The sequence below is a fragment of the Triplophysa dalaica genome, chromosome 7 (genome assembly GCF_015846415.1).
Source record: "Triplophysa dalaica isolate WHDGS20190420 chromosome 7, ASM1584641v1, whole genome shotgun sequence".
NCBI classification, from domain to species: domain Eukaryota; kingdom Metazoa; phylum Chordata; class Actinopteri; order Cypriniformes; family Nemacheilidae; genus Triplophysa; species Triplophysa dalaica.
The window spans coordinates 19,382,995-19,407,234 of NC_079548.1; the positions used below are offsets into that span (position 1 = coordinate 19,382,995).

Below are 24,240 nucleotides of genomic sequence, written 5' to 3' on the forward strand. Positions count from 1 at the left end.
AAACACACCTATTTCAATTAACCTAAACACTAGTTCAAAAGCTGACTTACATTTTTAAATTATATTAAATTAGCTTTACGGTAAATTTTAATTATATTAAACTGATCCATTAACACAGATCTATTATATAAAATCTAGATATATTTCATATAACATAAAACCTTAACCAATTTCAACTTAAAGGCACTGTTTGAATTAAAGTAAAACTTTTAATTCAAGGGTTTTCTCGTATTATAAAAATAAATATTTTTATTCAGGCTTTTCAAGACATTTCTTATTTTGGGTTGTGTAAAGTCTAAAATACACTACAAGGCTCTTGCTCAGAAAGTCTGTGCCAGTCTGCAGATTTGATCAGTTAGTGTGTTTCTATCTGAAACTAAAAAAAAGTCTTCAAGTGTGTGAAGTCTTGTAGTGTACCTGGCACAAAGTTTAATTTCGGTTTGTGTTTGTTATATTTAATTTACACAAATAATAATGTTTATTCATATTTTGTTTTATTTCAACTGTATTAAATTAAATTGAAACTACACTAAAAAATATTCAGATGGCTTAGTAAAGATCACAAAAATAAACAGCTGTATAAAAGATCTTTAAAAATCAAGTGATTTTTTATGTCAAACAAAAATAATTTAAAATCCAAAATATAATTTGTCAAAAATGTACATATATTATTTAAATGTATTTATAAAATAATTTTGTTAACAAAGCAACATTTTAAATATACACTCAATATTTTTGGTAAATTCTAATTTTACTCAGATTTACTTAAATCTTTTTTGAGTGTAAATTGTTCCTGGTAAACTCAGTTTTTAAAATGAAAAGTAACAGATACTTTGCAGAGGTCTAATTTAAGTTTGGCCATAATGTTCTTCATGTTGTTGCTGCTTAAACCGTCTATAGGTTAGATATTCCCTTGCTGAAGTTGTGTTGATAGTTTTTCTGCAGTTCAGTTGAGGTCCACTCATTCGTTGATAAAAATTCCTGTTTGGATAAGAAAAAGAAAACATGGGAAAAAACAGGAGATAAATAACAAGACATTTGTGGAATGTAGTTCCTACTGCTTTATTAGAAGTAACATATTTTACAACTTTGTAGAAAGAAACCGTGAAAAGCTGTTTATATACAATGAGTTTAAACTACTTTTAAACAAGTATAGGAAATTAATAATGAAGATAGAAAATATCTATGCCTGTTCTAGTAATGCCAATACACAGTCACATCCTCACCTTAATAACGCTAATAAAAAGTACATTTACTTTTTGTTCTTTTTAGTACACATTCATTATAGAAACATACGACTTCTCATAAACAAGTAGACCTAAACAAGGCAAAACATATTTACATAAAAGTACTGGATTTCTCAAAAATCTCTGGAGCACTGACTGTATAATGGGGTGGATTATGAACGAAAGAAAAACAAATGGTGGGTTATCTAAGCTTACTGTGTCTGCAGAATAACAAAAAGCTGCAGCATGTGCTCCAAAACCCTGCCGAACCTTGAAACATGGCAAAGTATTATTATTTCATAGCTGTACACTTAACATACGGTTTAGGCACAATTGAACACTAGGACAAAGGCGTCCTAGATATGCATTAAAACAAAATATGTTTGTATGGCTAAAAACATTTAATGTGCCATAGTGTAGTGAAATAAGCGTTTGAGGATTGTAAATAAAAACAACTCTGCGTGTCAACTAATTCAGGTGTGTTGGGAATATTTAAGAGGGCTTAACATAAGGAAATGTTGCAGAAAGCCAGGGGTATCACTACATAGTAGTGTTTCCCTCTCCTTCTGACCAGACACGACAGATGTCACCGTCTAGGCCGGCGAGGTGGGAACTGCTAAAGATGCAGAAACACTGCATGCTATATAACACCTCCCTGAGGAGTGACAAAGCGCTAGCAGACCATTAGCAACCTCGTTAGCCACGTACCCATCACATCACAGAGCCAAGGACATATGCTCACTACCCAAAGCAAACGAGCTGGAATATGATTAGACCTCCGTGAAAATCCTGGACCTAAAGGATAGAATTACATCAAATTTCAACCACACCGCCATGGCGCCGTAAAGACCCAGACTTTCTTGTGGTCGAGTGTCTACTGCAGCTGTTGGTTATTAAAATGAAGTGCTCGTGAGAGATCAGGAACATTGTGAGATCAGTCGCATAGCAGTCAGCAGCTCCGCAACTGCTTGGATCAGGAATGTTTGCGGAAAGGAGACGCGGGTCACCAGAGAAAAAAATGCAGAGCAGCCTATTAACACAGCTTAATACATCAGTGTTGTACAGATAACTCAAAACACAAACAAACAAACAAACAAAAAACGTGGTTATAAAAAGAATATTAAAGGAAATGTACACAAGGCAAGACTGTAAGGCAGTGGCTGGCTGATTTACCTCCCTGGTAAATATGCCCTTTGCCGATGGATTCTTAGAGGTGAGGGTCGAGTATTGGCCAGCTCAGGCCTATAAAAATAACTAAACACTGATAAACTGAATAAATCCCAAACACTGGCCTGTTTAGAAAAGCGCTTATATGCACTTTTGTTATAAAACGTAAAAAAGGATTTCTTAGTGTCTCTCAAGCGTTTCCCCTTGAAGTGCTTCACAGATGCTCCTCTAAATTCATACAAATACTTTTACAGAATGTATAAACTCATTTCAAATCGGAACATTTTAACATACGTCTGTTTTCATGACGATGGCAGAAATAAATAATATCACAAAAAATCTCGTCTCGTGTGTTTTTTAGCCTGCATTCACTGCTTCTGATGAAACCGAAGGGGAGGGGTCGAGCTAAGCCATCGCAGGCATCTCCTGTTGTAACAGTAGCAATAGGGAACCTGAGAAAACCTCAGGGGTCCCAGTAGTAAGGCATATGTTATGGGGGTCACTAAAAGAAACCAAAACAGAGGGTAAAAACACCCACAAGGCAGTTTGGAAGAACAAGACAATAAATAAAGGAATTTCCTTCAACATTTCACTTTTCTCTCAATCTACTTTTTAAAAAGTTTGTTAGTTTCAGGAACGTCCCCAAGTCTTTGAAATGAAAGACGTGGTTTTCTTCATATACTTTTTTATAATTAAAAAACAAGTCCATCTGTGACAGAATGTCTTACTTCATTAAATTGTCTTTTCTTTTTAAGACAACACAAATTTCCCTTTGACGTTCTTTCTGCGCACACCGGCAGACGGTCCTCTCGACAAGACACAGTCAATCCTAATCCAATTAAAATCTTGGAAAAAGGCTGACACGTAAGTATAAAAACAAGCCCTAAAAACCTCTGCTCTCCGGAAGTCACAAAACATTTAGGGTCAAACGTTGTGTTGCTCAAGCAAACACCTGCATTTTCCCGTTGGACTCCTGGACATGGGAAATCTGGGTTTGGGCAGGAGCCGTGACTGCCGGGCTGGGGGTGGAGTCAGACCAATCCGACACACAGTGAGGAGAGGGGCTGGACCAGGGTTCAGGAGACTCCGGAGAGGGGGTCAGGTATGGATGTTCGCTAGGCACGTGCAGGTAATGCTTGGGCGTGGCATCCATGGCAAAGGTATGGCTGTGTTGAGAGGGTGGCGTTGGGTAATCCTCCAGGCCCGCTGTGCTGCTGCTCGCCTGTGGCGGGGGTGCCTGAGACGGGATGGCCTGTGCTTGCGAGGCCTGAGGAGGTGCTGAGGCCTGCGGGGGCTGAGCCTGGGGTTGCTGCGGCTGATAGAAGACTGGAGGTGGCTGCGCCTGCTGCGGCGTAGGGGGAGTGGAAGACATGCGGCCGAGGGTTGAGTTGTTGAGGGCATGGCTTAGAAGCTGCTGCGGTGGCTGCTGCTCTGCAATAGAGGGCATTTTGACTGGGCTTATGGAGGGCGTGCTGGAGATGGGCGTAGGTTGCAGTATGGACTGCTGGGCAGTGTGGAATACTTGCTGCTGGTGCATGAGCATGCCGCTCTGTTGCAGGGGAGACGTCTGAGAAAGCATACCTGCTTGGCTGCTTATTGGATGCACCAAGTTGACATGCATGGGCTGAGAGGACGGAGGCATGCGGTTGTGCCAGTCGAACGGCACGCTTACGGGACTTACCAAGCCCATGTTGAGGCTCATCTGGCCAGCATTCAGCACGTAGTTGTGGGGGCCTTGATTGACTCCGCCGCCTTGCATGGCCACGCGGCCCTGCATGGATAGCCCACCATCGCCCAGGTCACTCAGCTGAGCCAGGGAAACGGCGAAAGGGCTGGTACCATCCATGATGTTGCTGTGCACCATAGGAGTGTTAGGTACTGACATGGAGGAATGGAAAAGGCCATTAGAGGGCATGGCAGCTGGCGATGTTGGATTAGTGATGTAGCCGGCGTTACTGGCACCTCCGCGTGGCGAATCCAGCGAGTCCACGGGGGACAGCGTGACGGAGCTCTCCAGCAGAGCGCTCTGCATGTCTAGCGTCAGCCGTTTGTTGCGGTTTTTGGCTGAATCTTTCATGCTGGTGATGTGCTGCCCACCGATGCCTTTAGCTCCTGGGCGTCGGTTCTTCTTGCCCTGGGGGGTGCTCTTCAGCCCTTGCAGGAAGTTGCTGGGAGGGCACATGAGTGGCGAGAGTGTGTGGCCTCCAGACAGGTGGTGAGCGGCTCCTGCGTGACCCTGTGGGCTTCTCACTGTGTTATATTCATCCAGCAGCTGCACTATATCGTGGTGCATACGATCCTGGGCGATATCTCGGGGAAGTCTGTCCATGTGATCGGTTATCTCCCTGTTGGCGAAGTGAGCCAACAACATCTTCACTGCCTCACAACTGCCTTCCCGGGCAGCCAAGAACAGTGGAGTCTCCTCCTAAAGATTTTAAATAAATGTGAAAATTGAGAACATGGTCCAGGTTTATATACCACAAATATGAACTGTAAGAAAGTTGCAAGGCATAAACACTGGTCCAGAAGCACTTCCAGTTTCAGAATTTGTTTCCAGTCTTAAAGATGTTAATTCAAAGGAATATTTATAAATTTTGATTCTTGCCTGAAATATCCCTTTAACCTATTAATACATCTAAAAATGTTCTGTTGTTTATATTTCGTTCTTACATTTATGTAGTGTTAAAAAACTAAACAGAAGTTCATCCAGAACAGAGTATGTCTTGTAAAATGGTCAATAAGACATGATTGAGTACCTTGAGGTCCTGCATGTCTTTATTTGCTCCATTCTTCAACAAGGCCACTGTAGCTTCAACATTATTCACTGCTGCTGCCCAATGCAAAGCGGACTTTCCTGCGAAGAAACATAAACATAGATTTGTCAGAAACAATGCAACTACGCATTTAAAGCTGGAATTCTTTATCTTTTCTTCTCTTTGCTTACCAATTTCATCAACGGCGTTGACATCAGCATGACAAGTGATCAACTCTTCCACCATTCCCTCCACAGCGAGACGAGCAGCAAGGATCAAAGCAGTGGATCCATCATACATGCGTGCATCCAGGTCTGTGGCACGGTTCCTGATCAAAATCTGAAGAATACAGGAGACTCATTGTAAATATTAACGTTACATCAACAACAGCTCACCATCTATAATGATAAAAAACCTGACTTGTTTACTCTACCTGGAAAACTCCTTGAGCATCAGCGGCTACAGCTGCATGCAGAGGTGAGCGGCCTGTGTTGTCCTGTGCGTTCGCGTCAGCCCCGGCATCCAGAAGCCTTTTAGCCGCGTCAGCTCGGGCATAGCGTGCAGCCAAGTGCAGAGCAGTCTCTCCGGTGCGGTCGGTCTGTGCGGCAAGCGATGCTCCCTGGTAAATGAGGTCAGATATGATGTTGGCTGAGCATTCTTCTGAGTCGTCTTCTTCTGTCACCTCTGGCTCCAGCCCGCCGCCACAGAATGATGCCAGCATTAGCGGTGTGAAGCCATCTATAGAAAGAAATTAATTCAATATTGTAATGTTTAAAATTAGTTTCTTCAAGCTTCTTTAGTATATATATAAAGCCCAGAAGCATACAGACAAAAATAGTAGTTACCTGGGCCACGGACATTAACATCCATGCAGTCACTATCAAATTCACCCTGTGGTGGAGTGAGAGCCATTGAAGGTGGCATGCGGATATCTGCGGCAGCCAGGTGGTGCTGTGTCCACTGTCTGCTGTCAACAGCATCCTCACCATCTGACAGAATGCTGGGCTCCTCCATCTGTGCCACACACACATATAAAAATCCCCACATTAATAAAAGCTGTTCTGTCACAAGCATACAAAAAGATCACAAACATGAAAGGTATTACCTTAAGTCGTTTGGCTTCTGGGTAATCTGGATCTATCCACTGGTCACTGTGATCTCCCAGTAAAGATTCTTCTACAGTCTTTGGCATGTGTCTGCACAGTCACAAATGCAAATCAGTACTTGTTGGTTGACTGAGAAATGTTATTAAAAGCGTCGATAGAATTACTCACTTCATGCCCAGAGAATCCTGACCCACGGGTTCTCTGCGGTTTTTGTTACTGCTCGTTTCCTTTTTGAGGAAGAAGCCCTCGGGAAACCACAGCGTGCTGTGTTCACGTTTGCGGCGTGCAATTAGCATGCCCACCAACATGATCACCATCAAGAAAAGGGCAGCTACCCCCACCAGCAGCAGCTTACCCCATTCAGGAATCTCAATGGTACTTATTACTTCACCTAAAAAAAAAGAGTTTTTAATAAAAGAAACATGTTTCCATTTGAGGGTGATTCAGATTGATCCAAAAATGAATGAAAGCGGGTAAAGGTGACAGATAAGCAGTTCAGTGTACTTACTGCGCACTTCTTTAAGGGGGTACGGGAAGTGCAACATCTCCCGTGAATACAGGGCACCCAGGTATTCAGCAGCACTGTCAGCACTGCGGAAACAATCATCTGAACCTTGTGAGCAGAGCCTGTTGTCAATCTCCAAGTATACAGTTGACCTGCAGAGGAGCCAAAGAGCATTCGTCAAACATGTCGAAAAAAAACAGTGCATCATGTTACATTGATTGATTTAGTTACATCAACTTACCCAACGACCTCTGACTGAGTTTGAAGCTCCCGTTTTGGGCGAGTATTGCGGCCCGTGTAAGGTCGGATCATGTACTCTCCGTTCTGGTCAACCCGGAAACGCAGCGTGGTGCGGAGTATGGAGCTTAACTTCTGCAGGAAAGCCGTTTTCGTCCTCCGCAGCTCCTCTGGAGGCAGCAGGACAACAATAACCAACACACCTTCAGCAAGGTCTTCCGGTACCTTCCCTGCGCAATCCAGACCATCCCAGCCGCACTCTTCGTTATTGCAGCCTTGATCGCAGAGCCCGTCTGCGTAGTGGTCCATACAGTATGTCTCATAGATGGGGCTGAGGGAAGGCAAAAGGTGTAAATAATTTGATCCATGCACTAGACGATAGAAGCACACATATAAAAGCATGCAAAACTTACTTGCAGACTTTTTCTTTGTTCTTGCAGTCAAAGTTATCGTAAAGGCAGTCTGCGTTGTTGCAGAACTCGTCACACTGGCTGTTGTTAAAAAGGCGCCAGCAGCGCGGATCTGCGCATCGCGCCCACGGATTCGCGGCTAGGGAGCAATCGCCTCCGTCCCAGCGACAGGCCAGCGAGTTACACTCTTTGTCACACACACCATCATTGGCCTTGCCGTGACATTCAGCAATAGGGCAAGCTGGAGGGAGCGCCCTCCCGGGTTCCTGTTCACAGCGTTTGCCTGACCAGCCGTTGAGGCACTGGCAGAGGAAAAAGGGGAAGCTGGTTTCCTCCGTACACAAGCCTCCGTTACGACAGGGCTTGGAGGAACAGCCCTCGTTGCTGCGATGCTGACACTGTGGCCCGGCAAAGCCCTGAAGACAGGTGCAACGTGCACCCCGTGAGGTTAAAGTGCAGATGCCACTGTTGTAGCAGGGCAGCTCTTTGCAGCTCATACTCCTCTCACAGTTTGCTCCTGCGTAACCCTGAGAAAATGATATGACAAGGTTTAATAATAATAGGTGATGTTTTTTTTACCTTTATTTAATATAAAAGTAGTTACTCACAAGTTGACAGGTGCAAGTGTATCCCAACTGTGAGCTGGACATGGAGCACGCGCCTCCATTCCTACAGGGATGTGACTCGCAAACGCTGTATGTATTCTGACACCCTCGACCTGGTGGAGAATTTGGTGTTTAGACACACAATCATATATTTCAATTAGTTATCAGTCGTGGTTTTCAAGCAGGCCTTACCTATGAATCCGGGTTTGCATAAACACTGGTAATCATTGGGCAACTGTATGCAATCCAGGCTGTTGGAAGGGTTGCAGGGGTTTGAAAGGCACTCATTGATATCTCCCTCACAGCGTTCTCCTGTGAAGCCTGGAGGGCAGTTACATCTGTACCCTCCAACCTTGTCCACACATGTACCGTTATTCTGGCATTTAGCCGTTCCCCTAGGCCATGTGGGGGTCGCACAGTCATCCTCATTTATCTCACAGAGAACACCTATTTTATAACAAAAATATAGTCACGCTCTTTCTGACACGCAAATGTTACCTTTGTTTAGAAAATATAAAAATCTGTCTTACCCAGTGTGCCTGGAGGACATGAGCAGATGTAGTGTCCCACCAGATCAATGCAACTTCCTCCATTCTGGCATGGGTGAGACTGACATTCGTTGATCTCTTGCTCACAGTTGTTCCCTTCATAACCAGGCATACACTGGTAGAGTGAAAAGAATGGTGTAAGTAAGTTTATTGAGTTTTTTGTGGTTGTGATGTGTCAGCAGTAAGGTGACTCACATCACAGGAGTATCCTCCCATGTAGCTTCTGCAGGTGGCACCATTGAGGCAAGGTTTATCCTCACAGCGATTAAACTGAGACTCGCAGTAGCTGCCCGTGTAGTCTGCGGGACATTTGCAGTAGTGTGTGTTTCCAGTGTTGACACAATGTCCGTGGTGGCACAGCTGGTCTGTCTGGAGACCTGGATAGAGAGAATATAGACAGTTGACAGAGCAGCCAATAGCGGACCCTGGATTGATTATTAACTATTTATACGCAATTAGCTATACCTCTCTGTCTGGCTGCAATTTCACAGGACACTCCGGGGATGTCACAATAGCGACCTGACCAACCACCCATACAGTCGCATGTGAAGGATGCATCTTTCTGTCTACAGCGACCTCCATTCTTGCAGGGGTTGGTTGATCTACACCAGTCAACTGGGTACTGAAAAGAAAGATACATTTTTAACACACACAATTAGCTGCAGAAAAAAATAAGAGACCATTTGAAAATTATTTGGAGTTTTACTACATTTACATTTATTCATGTTGTCATATAGCTAAGTGTTCAAGTAAAATGATAATTTTTGTTTCATTATGTGAACAACTAACAATATTAAAGCATGTTTTTTATTTGCATTTATTTGCAGAAAATCAAAACGTGACAAAATAGTCAAAATAACAAAAACATGCAATGTTTGCAACCTTGAATACAGCAAAAAATATATATATATTGTACTATGTTTGAACAAAAGAATACTAAAGATTTACATGTATTTTAGAATTAAATAAAAATGAATATTTATTGTTATATAAATGATTTAATAATAATAATATAGTTATTTAATAATAAGTCATAGTAATTTACTACTACTACTACTACTAATACAATTATTTAACAATAGTAATGATAACTTTTTTAATATTCAGTAATGCTCATTTAATAATAATAATAATAAGAGTATGAAAACTTTCTAATAATAATAATACATATTAATATGTTAATAAATCAAAGTTTAGTATATATTTATAAGGTATTTATAATTAAATACCTGGCAACGGGGGCCATTGTATCCTTTCGGGCAGGAACATTGATATGACTCCAGACCATCTTGGCACACCCCTCCGTTGAGGCACGGCTGAGAGTCGCACTCGTTCACCTCATACTGGCAGTAATCTCCAGTGAAGCCGGAGCGGCAGGTGCATTTGAAGCCATTAATCCCATCTGTGCAGGTGCCTCCATTAAAACAGGAGCTACAGTAGATAAAACAGAAGATTTGTTAAGAACTGCTATTGACAACACTGTTACTTTTATACACTGTAAATACAGTCACTTCTGTCTCACCTCTCGGTGCAGTCTGGTATGTTAGTCTCACAGAGGAGGCCAGTGAAGCCCGGTTTGCAGGTACAGGTATAGCTGTTGACGTAGTCTGTACATGTGCCTCCGTTCTTGCAGGGGCCGCTCTGGCACTCATTCACCTCAGTGGCACAGCGTTCCCCCGTGAAGCCTGGCAGACAGCTGCAGCGGAATGAGTTTACTGAATCTGTGCAGGATCCTCCGTTCAGACAGGGATCTGATAAAACCAAGATCACTTTAATATGTAGTACTGTATATACTGTCAACCCTACTTAGCCTTTTTGATGAGTGCCAAATTTGGCAATGTTAAATGTGACCTACTTGGTGAGCAGTCATTGATGTCTGTTTCACAGTTGGATCCGGTGTAGCCGGTGCGGCAGGAGCACATGTAGCCACCCAAAGTGTTGGCGCAAGTGCCGCTGTTCTTACATGGGCTAGAGGTGCACTCATTTATGTCAATGTTACACAATTGACCTGTTGTAAAAAAAAGCACAGCTGGCGTTAGTCAACAGAAGTCTTTTCAGCGCTAGACTTTGAGCAGAAATATGTTGTCGCTTACCCTGCCATCCAGGTTGGCAATTGCACTGGTAGCCCTGATAGTCGGGCGTGTGCACGCATGAAGCGTGGTTGGCACAGGGATTGGGCGAGCAAGGGGTGAGCAAATCGGCACAGGTGGGTCCGCTGTAAGGTGGCTCACAGAGACAGGTGAAACTGGCAACTCCATCAACGCAGGTGCCCTGATTCAGACAGGGGCTAGACGCACATTCATTGATATTCATCTGACAAAGGTTACCTGATAGAGAAAGATAGATTACATTTAGCTTAGTTTAAAAGGAACGTGAACAGGAACACAGACTATAACTATTGGCAAGAAGAGCAAAGTACCATAGAGCTTTCAGTAGGGGGTTTTATAGTTTTTTTAATGCTTTCAGGAAACATTACAACCTTTTCAACTGAGGACATACAAAGTTTAAGGACGTTCTGTTCATGCATGTGTAATAAAATCCCCTTCTGTTGTTGCTATTATAGCAAGCGTATCAAGCTAACGTAGTGTGTATCTTACCTTTAAATCCCTGCCGACACTTGCAGCTAAAACCATTGAGCTGGTCAATACAGGTGCCTGCATTCTGACACGGGCTTGGCAAACAGTCATTTCGGTCTAGATTACAGTTCTTCCCCACCCATCCAGACTCACAGTCACACCGATACCTTTAAGAGTAATTCAAACAAGAGTCATACAAACTATTTCTTCCTTTTTTACCTGACGCTCATTTAAAAGTTTGTAATGGAGTTATACCCGTTGGGGTCTTCAATGCAGGTTCCGTGCAAGCATGGGTTACTGGCACACTCGTCCACTTGTGAATAACAGAAGGGGTCATGGAAGCCTTCAGGGCACTGGCAGTGGAATCCATTCTCATCATCTACACAAGTGCCTCCATTGCGACAGGGGTTTGATTGACACTCGTCGATCTCATCTTTACATTGAGGTCCTGATAGGAAGTAAAGAAGAGAAGGTTTCAATATGAATTTTTCCCACATGAGGCCATGAGGTTGTTTTAATGAGATGGTGAAGATGTCTCACCACTGAAACCGGGTTGGCAGACACATTCATAGCGGTTGATGCCATCTTTGCAGATCCCATAGTCACAAGGGTTGCTCGCACAGTCATCATAGTTGATTTCACAGTTGGTGCCTGTGCAGGAACAACAAAAAAAAAGATTTTTAATACAATATATAATTAAGTTAATATACAATCCCCTAGCAAATACAGATCAGCTTATCTATTGCATTTGTCCTCACCTGAGGTGCCATGTTGACACTGGCAGATATACTTGTTGACAAGGTCCACACACTTGCCGCCATTCTGGCAGGGGTTGCTGTGGCACTCATTGAGCTGGTTCTCGCAGCGGTAGCCGGTGTAGCCGGGATCGCAGTTACATGTGTAACTGGCAATGCCATCAAAGCAAGTGCCATGGTGGCATGGGTCAGGCTTGCAGTTATCAATGTTGCTCTCGCACAGGGTTCCTTCAAACCCTAAGGACAGAGAAGAGACATGTAGGAGTGAATAAACAGTGTATGGTGCTTTTAAACTTCCTACTTTCCTGTGTTTGTCATTCCATTGCAGCTCACAAAAAATTTTAGTATTATCTGGGCTAAAAAAACCTCTTTATCCCTACCAAACACCCTCTCACTGCCCCCGTTTTTTTGGTCGCAAAATGTCTTTCCCCAGTTTTTTTCACTTTGTCGTCTCCTGCCTTCGTTTCCTTCTGTCTTTCGTGAAAGGTTCTACAGTTTGGAGTCTATGTTCCCGTGGTTTCCATGCCGACAGGCTGTCAAGGCATCGGCCTTGTAAGGAACAGGGCAGGGCCAGGCTGAGCCAGTGATAGAGAAAGAGAGAGGGAGCCCTTCACAGGCCTCACAGACCTGCTTTTGTCCCCTCGAGCAGCAGGACAATACCCTGCGTCCCGGCTAACGGGACAACTCAGCAGAGGGGAACTGGAGCACGGAGAATACCAAACAGCGGGCTGCTCTAGACAATGCACAGACTCCATGTCTATGTGTGCTTTTTAAAGCCAACCGTGCCCGGTGACGCATATAGTGCGTACTGAATCTTTACGCCAAATACTTTCTTGGATAAATCAATTTCTACAGTCGGCAAACTATGTGAAAGTGAACGCTGGGAGCTTTGGTCGTGCCATACGGCGCTGTGTGGGTATTCATTGTGGGATATAGATGAACAGATGTCGGGGTGACGACCGAATGTAACCTCCTCGTCAGCAGCTGCCGGCCTCTGTGACCCTGTGACATTAGGGTCTCCAGGGCAAAGGAGGGGGATTAAGGGCTTCTCCTCTATCTGCCCAGCAGTATGATCAGAGAGCAACGTGTCTGACCCTGAAATGGCTACACACAGGTGTGCATGTCTAGTCAGTAATAATGGTTTTGACTTTGAACTCAAAACCAGGTGCAAAACTTCATCAACTGCAGTATACATACACAAACACAAATACACACAGACACATGCAGGCTCACCTTCAGTGCAGCGGCATTCGTATCCGTTGGGGCGGTCAATGCACTTGGCTCCATTCTGGCAAGGAGTGCTGGCGCACTCATCAATGTCGATCTGACACATGGTGCCACTAAACCCTGGGACAGGCAAACATAGAGGTCAGAGGTCAGCATGAGGCAGTAGAGGTATTCGCCACACACCACTTGAAGGTCATTAGGTTCAACTTTGGCAGAATCCAAGCAAGTAGAGAACGTGTTTTCAATGGACCCACGAGGCTGTAGGCCTTTAGTTATAGTTAAGATGAACCTCAAATAAAAACATTTATCCGTATCACATTAATCATCTGTAGCACACATATATAAAAGTATATATATATATATACAAATATAACACACATCACTGGACGCTTGTCCATACAATTCTGAAGGATTCGTGTAGAATTCACGCCAAACACTAATCTAATTTCTACACGTTTTTCAGCGATAACTTGTGAAATGCGCAGTTGAACGTGGATTGAATTGGCTCTGAGTTCTAAACACTGACTGATGTCCTTGTCTGGGAAAATGTGCTAGCAAGTATGAAAACCATAAAGGCTGGGGCCCCAAAGAAATGTTCATTTCTGCATCTTTAGAGGGTGTTGTGTTGATTAACAGTGTTATGATGGGATCTATGTTGATGCCTAGGGCACAAGGTTAGAGGGGGAGATGCTGGGATTGTTTTCTTCAAGGCCAATGGCCCTCCCCCTTTCCTTGCACAAACGCTACCGGCTCAATAGCTAAATGGGGGGTGCGGGGTTGTCTGTCCCAGATGTAAATTGCGAACATGGAAAAGAATCTCATTAACAGGGCTGCTGTTCCCCCCCAACCTCTATGCAGAGGGAGACGGGTGAGACTGCTGTCCCTTCTCTATGAAACGAATTGGTAAGAGGAGGGGAGTTTGTGTAGAGAGGCCACAATGGTGTCTTTGTTCGGGTACGCAGTTGCATAGCGCTCAGGCCCTCGCTCTAATGAGTAATTACGCAAAAACCTTGATAGAAAAATTGGGTTTAGTTTGATATTAAGTATCTTGGATATCCCACAAGTGAGTTTTGCATTGTTTTTACACATAAATTATATTTTTTGTTGATGTTACACAGCATGTATACAGTATGTGATGCCTGTCAATGAGGTGTCCAAGGTTTCATACCTAGCTGACAGGTGCAGGTAAAGCCGTTGACCATGTCTCGGCAGATGCCATGGTTTACACATGGGTTGCTCTCACACTCATCAATGTCCACCTCGCAGTACGTCCCCTGGTAGCCTGGAAGAAACAAATCCGTTTGCTCAATGCACTCAACATGTTTATGGGGGCATAAAAGCACAGGCTCAGAAGTTCTGCTACACTGCACCCTACACCAAGTTCATGTCTCGGGGGGAAATAATAAAATCCCACTATACAAACTGGGGCCCTCGCTTTGACAAGAACCACCACACCCTACTGTCCGCAGGTGACCCTGTGGCCATTTCGCATTGAAAACATGCATGTTCTGTAATCGGCAGAGTGCTGCTCTTGTGTGTCGCCCCATTCAGGTGAAACAGAGTGCGGGCCGGGGCCAGTGCTCCGACGGTGGCATGGAATCAGAAAGAATTGGCCCCTCCACATGAGCCCGGGACAAGTCAGCGATGATGAGGAGGGTGGGGAAGAAGAGGTGTCTGTGGAAATGAAAGGGGTACGGGGCGAAGTGGGGGAAGGGGATGAGAGTGCTGGGAAAAAGTTTGCTCTCTCTCTATGTGCGAAGGGCGAGGAACGGAGCACAGAGGGGCCCCATTGTTCCACTCCATTCCCACCACTCAAGATCTCATTATAATTCACTGCACGCTCCTCCCCCTCTTCCCAGATTGCCCAATACACCACACTCCCAGCGCTCATTTGTATAGATCCTCCAAAACCCAAAGATGCATGTAGTGCAAGGTAACTTTTTCCAAAAGTTAGTTTTTACCAAATTTGTGTGCTGAAGACACAAAGCCCATGTGATTTACTCAGTGGTATCAGTGAGTTGTTCTTTTGTTTCTTACTACTTCTGTTTAAACCACCACTGTGTATTACATAACTAACCTATATTTTCTCGTTTTCCTAAATTGTGTGAAGCCTTACAGACAATTTTAAGTCTCAAAACAATTGCATTGACATACCAGGCATACAGATGCATGTGAACTCGCCGATGCGGTCCAGACAGGTGGCATCGTTCTGGCAAGGCATGGACAGACACTCGTTAATATCAATCTCGCAGCGAGGGCCGGTGTAACCCCGTCCACACTGGCACTGGAACGAGCCCTCTGTGTTTACACATTTCCCTAAATGCTCGCAGGGGTTGGCACCTGGCACAGGAGAGAGACACAGGAGTCAGTGAACACTTGTTCTGATGCAGACAAAGAGGAGAAAGGCATTCAGAAAGTTGTAAATTTACCAATAGAACATTCATCCATGTCTTGGTTGCAGGCTCCGCCGACAAAGCCAGCCGGGCAGGTGCAGATGGCCTGTCCGGTCAAAGGGTTAGTGTCGCACACTGCACCTTCATTGCAGGGGTTACTGACGCACGCATCGTCGAGATGACAGAGCAGACCTGCGGAGACAGCGATTGTGAGTAAAAAAACTTTAAAAACAGATAATACATGAGAACAAATAGAAACAGGTGTACCGGTCTTGCCAACTGGGCACTCGCAAAAGAAGGAGGCCACGCGGTCGTGACACGTGGCCCCGTTGAAGCAGACGGCCGTAGCGCAGTCATCGATGTTCTCGCTGCAGTCGTCTCCAGTCCAGCCGTTGACGCACACGCAGGTGTGTCCACCGATTGTGTTGAAGCATGTACCACCGTTGTGACAAGCATTGGGCTGCATAAGACACTCGTTGACATCCTCTGCACAATATTGTCCTGAGGACAAAAAAACAAAAATCTGGTTATTTTGGAAAAAAGTGTTTAAAACCCATGTCATCAGAGAATAATATTTACCTGTCCATTCAGGCAGACACTGACAGTTGTATGTGTTGACACCATCTACACAGATCCCACCATTCATGCACTTGTGTCCTGGACAGTCATCCACATTCTTCTCACAGTTGTGTGCCCGGAATCCTGGATGGAAAAAGATGATTAAAGCACGCGTTAAACATATGCTATCTACTCTGCACCCTTCCCCAGACACCTAATAACTCACTTAATCTACGACTACGAATAGAGCGAGCAATAAAAAGATTCAGTGGGTGTTGAGTGTTTACATATTCACACAGCAGTTCCCACAGCTCCTGACGGAGCTCTGCTCTAGAGGGCCATACACCCTGCCATGTTTGCCTTTTTTATAATCTCTCACGGTTTCAATGACTTCCTCTCTGGCGAGAGACATTTCCTGCTTATTCCCCAGAGGGAAGCAGAAAGGCCATAAAGTAAATTCCTGCCCACTCGCTTTCGCTCTTCCAGGCTCTCTCTCTGCTGTGGATTAATAGCTCAACCCATCTGAGCTATTAATAGCAAGCATGGGACAGCGGTATAAAAGTAGGACTACATGGAAAGTCCAGACACTTGGATTTACATGCGGGAAACCCAAATAAGTGGGCATGAGTTTGGGCATGTTTGTACCTGGCAAGCAAGCGCATTCGTAGGTGTGGTCACTGGTCTGATGGCAGGTGCCTCCGTTGAGGCACTGCGAGGGGGCACAAGGCTGGGTGGGTACCTCACACGTCCGCCCGCTGTACCCTGCCTGGCACTCGCAGCTGAACGAGCCGTGCGTGTTCACGCAGATTCCACCGTTAAGGCACTTTCCAGGTTTGCGGCACTCGTCAATGTCAGTGCGACAGTTCTTGCCCTGAAAACCAGGTGGGCACGAACAGTTGTAGTGATTATTCCAATTGGTACAACGGGCACCGTTGGCACAGGGGTTTGTGGCACATGCATCAATCATGGAACAGTCCTTTCCTGCAAATACAAGAAATGTTGTTTGAGAAAAGCCTGTTATCTCCCACAAAACGTAGAATGATGAAGAAAAACACAATCGTAAGGCATACCTCTGAATCCTCGCTGGCACACACATGTGTATTGTGGGAATCCATTGGCCAACTGGCTCTTGCAAGCGGCTCCATTTAAACAAGGTGAACGGTGACAAGGGTCCAGATGCTGACAGTGCAAACCAATAAAACCAGGCCGGCACCTACAGAAAAGCACAATTTTATCAAAAGGGTACCCGGGTATAAGAGACAGCCTAAAGCAACTTGAAACATTCTTCAGCAGGCCTCATCATAAGCAACTTAGAATCTAACCATTGAACTCTTGGGAGTTTTACCACACTAAGCATACAAAACTTTTATTATAAACTAAGGTTAGCGAGTAAGTAATAACACAAACACACAAGAAAAACAACATCATGCGCTCCACCAGATGTTACATGTATGTCTTGAATGAAAAAGCACATTCTCCACATTTTGGTTATCTGAATTACACTAAATTTCCATCCTCTCCAGCATATAAATCACAAACCAGGGCAAGAAATCTCCACAGTGTTCAGTCTTTACAATGGGGACCACTCAAAACATGGGGGACAACAATCTACAGGTATGAATACAGTACTTTACAGTCTTTAATTCTGTGCCTTTCAGTACAAAAAGTTATCTTGATCAACGATTGAGTGTGACCTGAAACTGTACAGGTAACATAAAATAAACATCTTTCTTTGAAATGGCTGTCTCTCTCATGGGCGCCGGAGCCTTTGGTAAGCTGGCCTTGAGAAGCCACTGCGTGCCGGGTAACCCTACACCCTCAAAGGGAGCCCCGCCGCAGGATGAACTTCCACATCAAAAGGACCGTTTGAAGCTGATGACAAGCACTGGGATGGTCTGTGCTCTCCGTGTCCCCCTCAGGCCCTCTCTCTCTTTTCACTGTAAAACAACCCCTGGGCTGTAACAACAATGGCTTTTCCTCCTCTTTCTGCTACAGGATGACCACTTTTACACTGAGCTATTTGTCCCTTTGTTGTTTTGCCTCTTTTGTGGCTGCCATCTCCTCCCCCGCACTTACATGATGCAGTTTCTCTCCGACCTCCGAGTAGGGCTTCACAGAACGCATTGGCCTATAGGGGGTGCTGTTTTTGACCTCTGCTGGACCAAAGGGAGAGCCTGTTGGTGCTCTGCAATCTGTCAAATCTATGAAACTATTCCATTAACAGTACAGTGCATGACGTAAGAGTTTAACAACTACAGAAAGGTTTCTCACTAGAGAAATATTATAATAAAAAAAATCTAAGAACTGATAAAAGGAATCTGAGCTAAAGGTTTTGTTTTTTGCTAGCATACGGAAATCCAAAACGTATAAACTTATGCATTTTTATTTATTAAAAGGACTGTTTGAAAAATGCTTTACTGTTCTTGAAGTCATATTTTAGAAAACGCAACCCACCTCACTCGGTCCAATTGTGATGTCTGCTTAATAATATCATGGACAACAGAAGAGTGCATTTAATAACTTAACTTATTAAGTGACTTTTTATTCTGACATTTAATCATACCTGTTTTTCTAATTTATTCAACACCTACAGCTACATGACATACCATAAGTTCTACAAGAAAGACCAGAGCGGCAATAATGGAAAAAGAGGAGTTCTTCATGAATACCCAGAGCTACTCCTCCACCTACTAAAGGCCCCAATGCATCGCAATGTTTTTCCCTATGAACCCTTCACATGCTGGGAGGTCAAATGTCAGAGGTTAGCAGTCTGATTGTGATGATAATGTCAGGCAGCGGCATTGGGGGGGGGGCAACGGGTCAGAGGGTAGCGCGTCTGTAAGGTAGAAAATGTCTTTTTGGAGGGCGGTATGGGGGAAGAGTCCGGTCCGGAGAGTCATGTCATATTTCCTGTAATCCCTCGTCTCCTGCTCTGAAAACACTCGCAGTGTTTCTGAATCCCAGATCCCTGTTGCTGTGGCAACCTCACAGACGACCGAGCAAGTCTGACAACCCACCAATCACCCCCTACCCTTCATCCCCTTGCCTATTTGTCATGGCTTGGCTGGGTTTATTTAGAGGCAAATTAACTATGTCTGGAATCTCAGGTCACCAAAAAAATTAAACTGCGAGTTGTGGCACAAAAAGAGGTTTGAGGAGACAGGGGGGGAGGCTCGAATCAAGGTTCAACTAGCACTCAAACCCTTACACAAGCACCCATTCCGGACCATGGGCCTTTAAATTGCAGAAGAATGCCTCAACAGCCTACTTTACAACCTGTTGTTCGCCTCGGCGTGGCTTGAGGAAACATTTGATGTGAACATGGACTGAATGCGTGTATAAGCAGTGGGATTGTGTAGAGAAGGGCAAAACGCTCTCATAGAGTTTTATTTATGTTTTGTTACAACTAGAAAAGTTTACGCTGTGGTATACCATCAGTTAAAAAATAAGGGAAATATTTTGGAAAGACAAGGGTGGGAAGGACCACTGATGAAGAGCTTGTGGGATTTCAAAGAGTTACTGGACTATGAGGAATTATGGATGTGATGACAAAAGCTATTTCAACACACAAAGAGAGGGAGCCTCTGGCCCTACAAAACATGATAACATGCGTGCATGTGTATTAGAGCTTTGGAACTGACCCCCTGTGTGTGTGCGGCAGTATTTATTTTGGAATCCCATACTTAATGGACACTTGTTGAGTTTTGAAATGTATTCCCTATGTGTGTCTGTCCGCGCTGGGGTTCCACATTTGTTGGATTGTGAAAAACCTCAAGAATGTGTAGATATTGGTCAAGTAGCAGCAGGGGGAGGACTGGAGAGGTTAGGCTATTTGTCCTCACGCTGCAATCTGCAGCCAAAACACACATTCTTTTGTCTAGGCCTTGGCTGTGTCTATCAGAGGTGTCCAAAAACATACCACCAGGTGTCCTATCAGGGGAAAATAGCTCATTGTGATGGAACACGAATCCAGACGCGAACTACACATAAATGAGGATGTTCAAAAATCTGAAAAATGAACTTTGTGTGGATGGGAATTTGTCAGTTTTGATTTCATATGGTAGGTTGAGTCAAATGTACCAAGAGCTCACCCTTGACCTAACGAAGTTTCGGGTAGACAAGGCATAGGCAGTTGGCAGCGGGTAGAAACAGTAATCCTCTAATGTCACAACATAGATGATGACTCGCGCCAGCTGCAAACAGTACCAAACAACTGTTCACATCTGTCAGCGCTGCTCTGGCTGTCTGCCACACTATTTTCAAGGATTACAAAAGAAACAATGGCACTACTCTGTCTGCACCGCCAACGAATGTGCACAAACACACATGCATATACAGATTGTTAGTAAATAAATGACATGCAAAGCACATTCACAGCACACCTTCCCTGATAATGTCCAATCCATGAAAGCAGGTTAATAATGCAACCTTAACTGAGAGATTCACACACGACTCAAGACATCAATGCAAAGACAAACACTTCAAATACCTCACACGCACACTCAAACACAATGTGTGACTTACGATCACTTTTCTCTCCTAAAACTGAAAAAACACAAAACATGTCAGATTGAGAAAGCAATGGACTCGGATTAAGAAATAAAAACATTAAGAACTTAAAAAAAGGTCAGCCTCAACTTTTAAGGAGTTATATGTCCACAGGGGTTTCTGAAGGCTGTGGGAATGAATTTATATATCTGGTGTTTTTGAAACCTAATGCTGTTTTTCCTGCTTTCTGGGTCATTATATGGTATTGTGCTAAGGAGAATAGTGTCAGGTGTCATCTAGAAGTCGGATGTCACAACACCTGTGGATGAGAAGCAAAAACACACCAGGTCTGCCTGAAAGAGCTTCATCTGGTCAGTCATGGTCCAGGAGGCAACAAAGATGAGAGTTTCCGAAAGGATTCCAATCTCCTTGGTACTTAAAGCCATCCATCCCACACCAAGGTGGAAGACAATAACCATGCATTCCAGAAGGCAAACTCTTTCCTTAGTAGAACAGGAAGTGTGTGGAGTGTAGGTCACCTGCTATTAATGTCACCGAAACTGAACCTCGTTTTGTTTGTTTTGAAAACAAAGCAAATATGAAGTTTAAAGAAACTTAAAGGGTGTCAAAATGCAGAAAGTCCCCTCAGAAATAAATGGTCTATGGCACTGTCTGGCATATAGCCGCTTCATTCCTTTGTGAAGAGCCCGTACTGACACTGCACTGCCAACAAGAGCCTGGTCCCCTCCCCCAGCTGCCCCCTCCCAGCCCCCATCTTCCTAAAGAGGAACCAAAGTGGGGGTAGGGGAGCATTTTGTGGGCCAAATAAAAGAGCTAAAGTAGTCAGAACCCTATTGTTTGGGGACGGGGGAGCGGTGGCCCAAACAGCCGGGCTTTCAGGCCTGTGCTCAAACGAACCAACAGGCTTCTGCTGTAGCCTGGCAACAGTAACCCATGGCTGAGAAGAGAGCCGAGAGGGTGGGGGGTTTGCGAGGACAGTTGCAGAACTTTCACAGGATCTCAACTAGCAGAAAGAAATGTATTATCATTGGGAGAAGTGAATTTAAACAGGGCATATGTCACATGTTTTTTAGACAAGCTTTCAGGACATTGATTTGGACACATATACAAAGATTGTCTGAATTTCATCCATGACTATGAGTAACAATGCAGAGATACCCATGGTTGTATTTGACTAAACTTTTGTCTTCCAATATGCCACAGATTATTGCATTTTGCCCTCTATAATAAAACTGTATTTCCTTTCAAAAGCTTTAACAGCTTATCAAACTAGTACTTTGTGTTAGCGCTAGTTTAAAATATCAGGACGACATATACTGTATGTCGCACATGCTACGAAAAAATCAGTCTATGCTAACAATAAATGTTATGGTGTAGCACGCATGCGAAAAAGATTTAAACGAGCATTAGACAGTGCTGCCTGTTTGTGTGAAGTGCATTTGTCGATGTGCTTGTTCGTGTGTAAGGTTAACTAATGGTGCACAACTATTTATTTTCGTTTTCTTTTTTTATCGGTTCAAACATGTTTTCCAGGCTGCATTAAGTCCATTTATCTACAGCCCTATGATCTGCACGGTGTGGAAAAACATGGAAGGAATCACGTAAGAGGAGTTCTACTATTTAAATATGTCCTCTGTTTGTTGTGTGTCTGAGTGAATGAGTTGCACAGTTAAACATGTTTTTAAGCGTGACACTCATGGATTTGTCTGTATTTAAAAATATGAGGACATAAACAGTTTATTTTTCTGAACGTTTCACTCCCAGCGTTCCGTTCAGAAGTCTCATCCCTATGCCCTAATCCCTTCGAAGAGTAAAGCTCTTAATGTGTGAACTCTAGAGGGAAAGACACATTTGTATCTCTTAATGTGTCTGTTTAAAATTCACTTGAAAAGAGAGGAACAAAAACAACGTCATTTTCTTTTTATTTGGAGCAATGTGTTGTGTGGTGTCCACATCCCGAAGAGCCCTTGGAATGCACCGACTGTTAGAGTAAGATTGCCACAAACACACAATGAAGCATCTTCGCGACGACCCACCAAAATAAAAGTCAGTTTAATTTGAACCAGATTAAAAAAAAAAAATTTGTACAGTTATAAACTGTTAATAACACTATAGTATACTTTCATATTTATTATAGTAAGGTTAAAAATAATAAATACTATAGTACCCAAGACTTTTACTACAGTGAAATAATAATTATATTATAATTACTATACTACTGTTTTTATGGACAAATGTTTTTACTATTGTATAGCAAAACATTGAAAATAGACAACTTAAAACAATTAAAAAGCAAAAAAATTATTAGGGAAAAACTACAAATGATATGGCCCTAATTTATCCATCTGTATGTAACATAATTAACCTTAATCATGTGCCTGCCTATTTATTTGATGAACTGCACTTTTTATACTTGTGCTACAACTATTTGTCCTTATTTGATAACATTTCATGCTTTTGCAAAAAGTTTGCCAAGAGAATGTAACAATGTCAACGTTCATAAAAAAATCTCTGGAATTTCTGGTATTGCTAACAAGCCAACCATAACCACATTGCATGCACCCCAGACTCGAGGTCTTCCAAAGCATTCTTTGCTGCACTTCACCACAAAATCCCACCCCAGCACCTAAACCAGTCCAGATCTCATGCAACTCAAAGAGAAGCAGACTTTTCATACAGATTCTGTAGATCTGAAGATTATAAGAAATATTTTTCTACACTAATGTGATATTAGAGAAAGCCAGAGATGGAAATCTGGCTCCATACATCCAAAAAGTTTCTAGGTTTAACCTGGTATGTCCTTGAAACAGTATGCCGTACACATTAGACAACAACAGCACTAGAAAGCTGCAGTCCTGCATTATGCAGCTTGAAGAACAATATTTGCCATAAATCACAAAATACGCAGAAGGGTAGGATAAAACTGAAATTCCAAGTTTTCACAAATTTCTTTTTGCGCTTGGAACACTTTAAAACACAGAGCTCCAGAGAACCTGATAAGTGTGGAAAAGAACACACAGGTAGATGCCAAAGAATGTCTCTTATCTACAGCTCTGTCGCCCATTAACTACTCAGGCACTCAAAGGGTGAGGTCCCTACTTTCATCTTCTCTCATTAACCTCCAAAACAAACTACAACTCTAAAATTCTTTTCATGACTATGATGTGTTTGAGTATACAGGCATATCAAACTGTATTCATTAAAGCAATGAGCAACTTTCTAATCAACAAGTGTGTGGTTGAAGTCAGTTCATTCTTGTGGCCTGTTTTTCCATGGCAGTGTGATAATCGAAGATTAAAATTGCAGTTTGAAAGAGAAAAGGCAGGAGCAGATCATACACTCTCCTCAGCTGTCTTGATAGACAGGATGTGAACAGAGCAGAGGGGTCAGGAGTCAACACTTCCTGTGACAGGGCCTGGGAACCAGGGATCCCTGCATCCAGTGTCAAACCATGCTTTAATCACTCTCTTCGCTTTAATGTCAAACTCAATTACACCCAAATGTTCTTCAACCGAACGTTCATTGAATCAGTAAGGTTCTCCTATCAATCTGCATACTTTCAGGTGGAGGCCTCGATCCGCATGAGAAGCAAAGGCAGTGTAAATCTCATCCACATTCCAAAACAAACTAGGACCTTAATGGAGACAGGAACACCGATGAATACA

The 24,240-nt window shown here is 43.5% G+C and overlaps 1 protein-coding gene across 1 annotated transcript in view; it reads right to left on the reverse strand.

Annotated features, from left to right (window-relative positions):
• Positions 1-1,046: 1,046 nt before the first annotated feature.
• Positions 1,047-24,240, reverse strand: part of notch3 (notch receptor 3) — a 28,966-nt gene continuing 5,772 nt past the window's right edge. The window contains exons 3-33 of the mRNA XM_056752057.1: positions 17,137-17,279; positions 16,712-17,047; positions 16,088-16,210; positions 15,776-16,009; positions 15,545-15,700; positions 15,270-15,455; positions 14,284-14,397; positions 13,122-13,235; positions 11,892-12,125; positions 11,674-11,784; positions 11,389-11,581; positions 11,155-11,300; positions 10,651-10,884; positions 10,413-10,565; positions 10,080-10,308; positions 9,787-9,988; positions 9,023-9,179; positions 8,753-8,934; positions 8,540-8,672; positions 8,202-8,456; positions 8,013-8,122; positions 7,408-7,931; positions 6,999-7,325; positions 6,761-6,909; positions 6,421-6,643; positions 6,252-6,342; positions 5,992-6,160; positions 5,580-5,884; positions 5,338-5,485; positions 5,150-5,247; positions 1,047-4,818 (exon numbers count right to left, since the gene is read on the reverse strand). Coding sequence (XP_056608035.1) covers positions 3,334-4,818; positions 5,150-5,247; positions 5,338-5,485; positions 5,580-5,884; positions 5,992-6,160; positions 6,252-6,342; positions 6,421-6,643; positions 6,761-6,909; positions 6,999-7,325; positions 7,408-7,931; positions 8,013-8,122; positions 8,202-8,456; positions 8,540-8,672; positions 8,753-8,934; positions 9,023-9,179; positions 9,787-9,988; positions 10,080-10,308; positions 10,413-10,565; positions 10,651-10,884; positions 11,155-11,300; positions 11,389-11,581; positions 11,674-11,784; positions 11,892-12,125; positions 13,122-13,235; positions 14,284-14,397; positions 15,270-15,455; positions 15,545-15,700; positions 15,776-16,009; positions 16,088-16,210; positions 16,712-17,047; positions 17,137-17,279 — 7,264 coding nt within the window. The 3' untranslated portion in view covers positions 1,047-3,333. The remainder of the gene's footprint in view (positions 4,819-5,149; positions 5,248-5,337; positions 5,486-5,579; positions 5,885-5,991; positions 6,161-6,251; positions 6,343-6,420; positions 6,644-6,760; positions 6,910-6,998; positions 7,326-7,407; positions 7,932-8,012; positions 8,123-8,201; positions 8,457-8,539; positions 8,673-8,752; positions 8,935-9,022; positions 9,180-9,786; positions 9,989-10,079; positions 10,309-10,412; positions 10,566-10,650; positions 10,885-11,154; positions 11,301-11,388; positions 11,582-11,673; positions 11,785-11,891; positions 12,126-13,121; positions 13,236-14,283; positions 14,398-15,269; positions 15,456-15,544; positions 15,701-15,775; positions 16,010-16,087; positions 16,211-16,711; positions 17,048-17,136; positions 17,280-24,240) is intronic.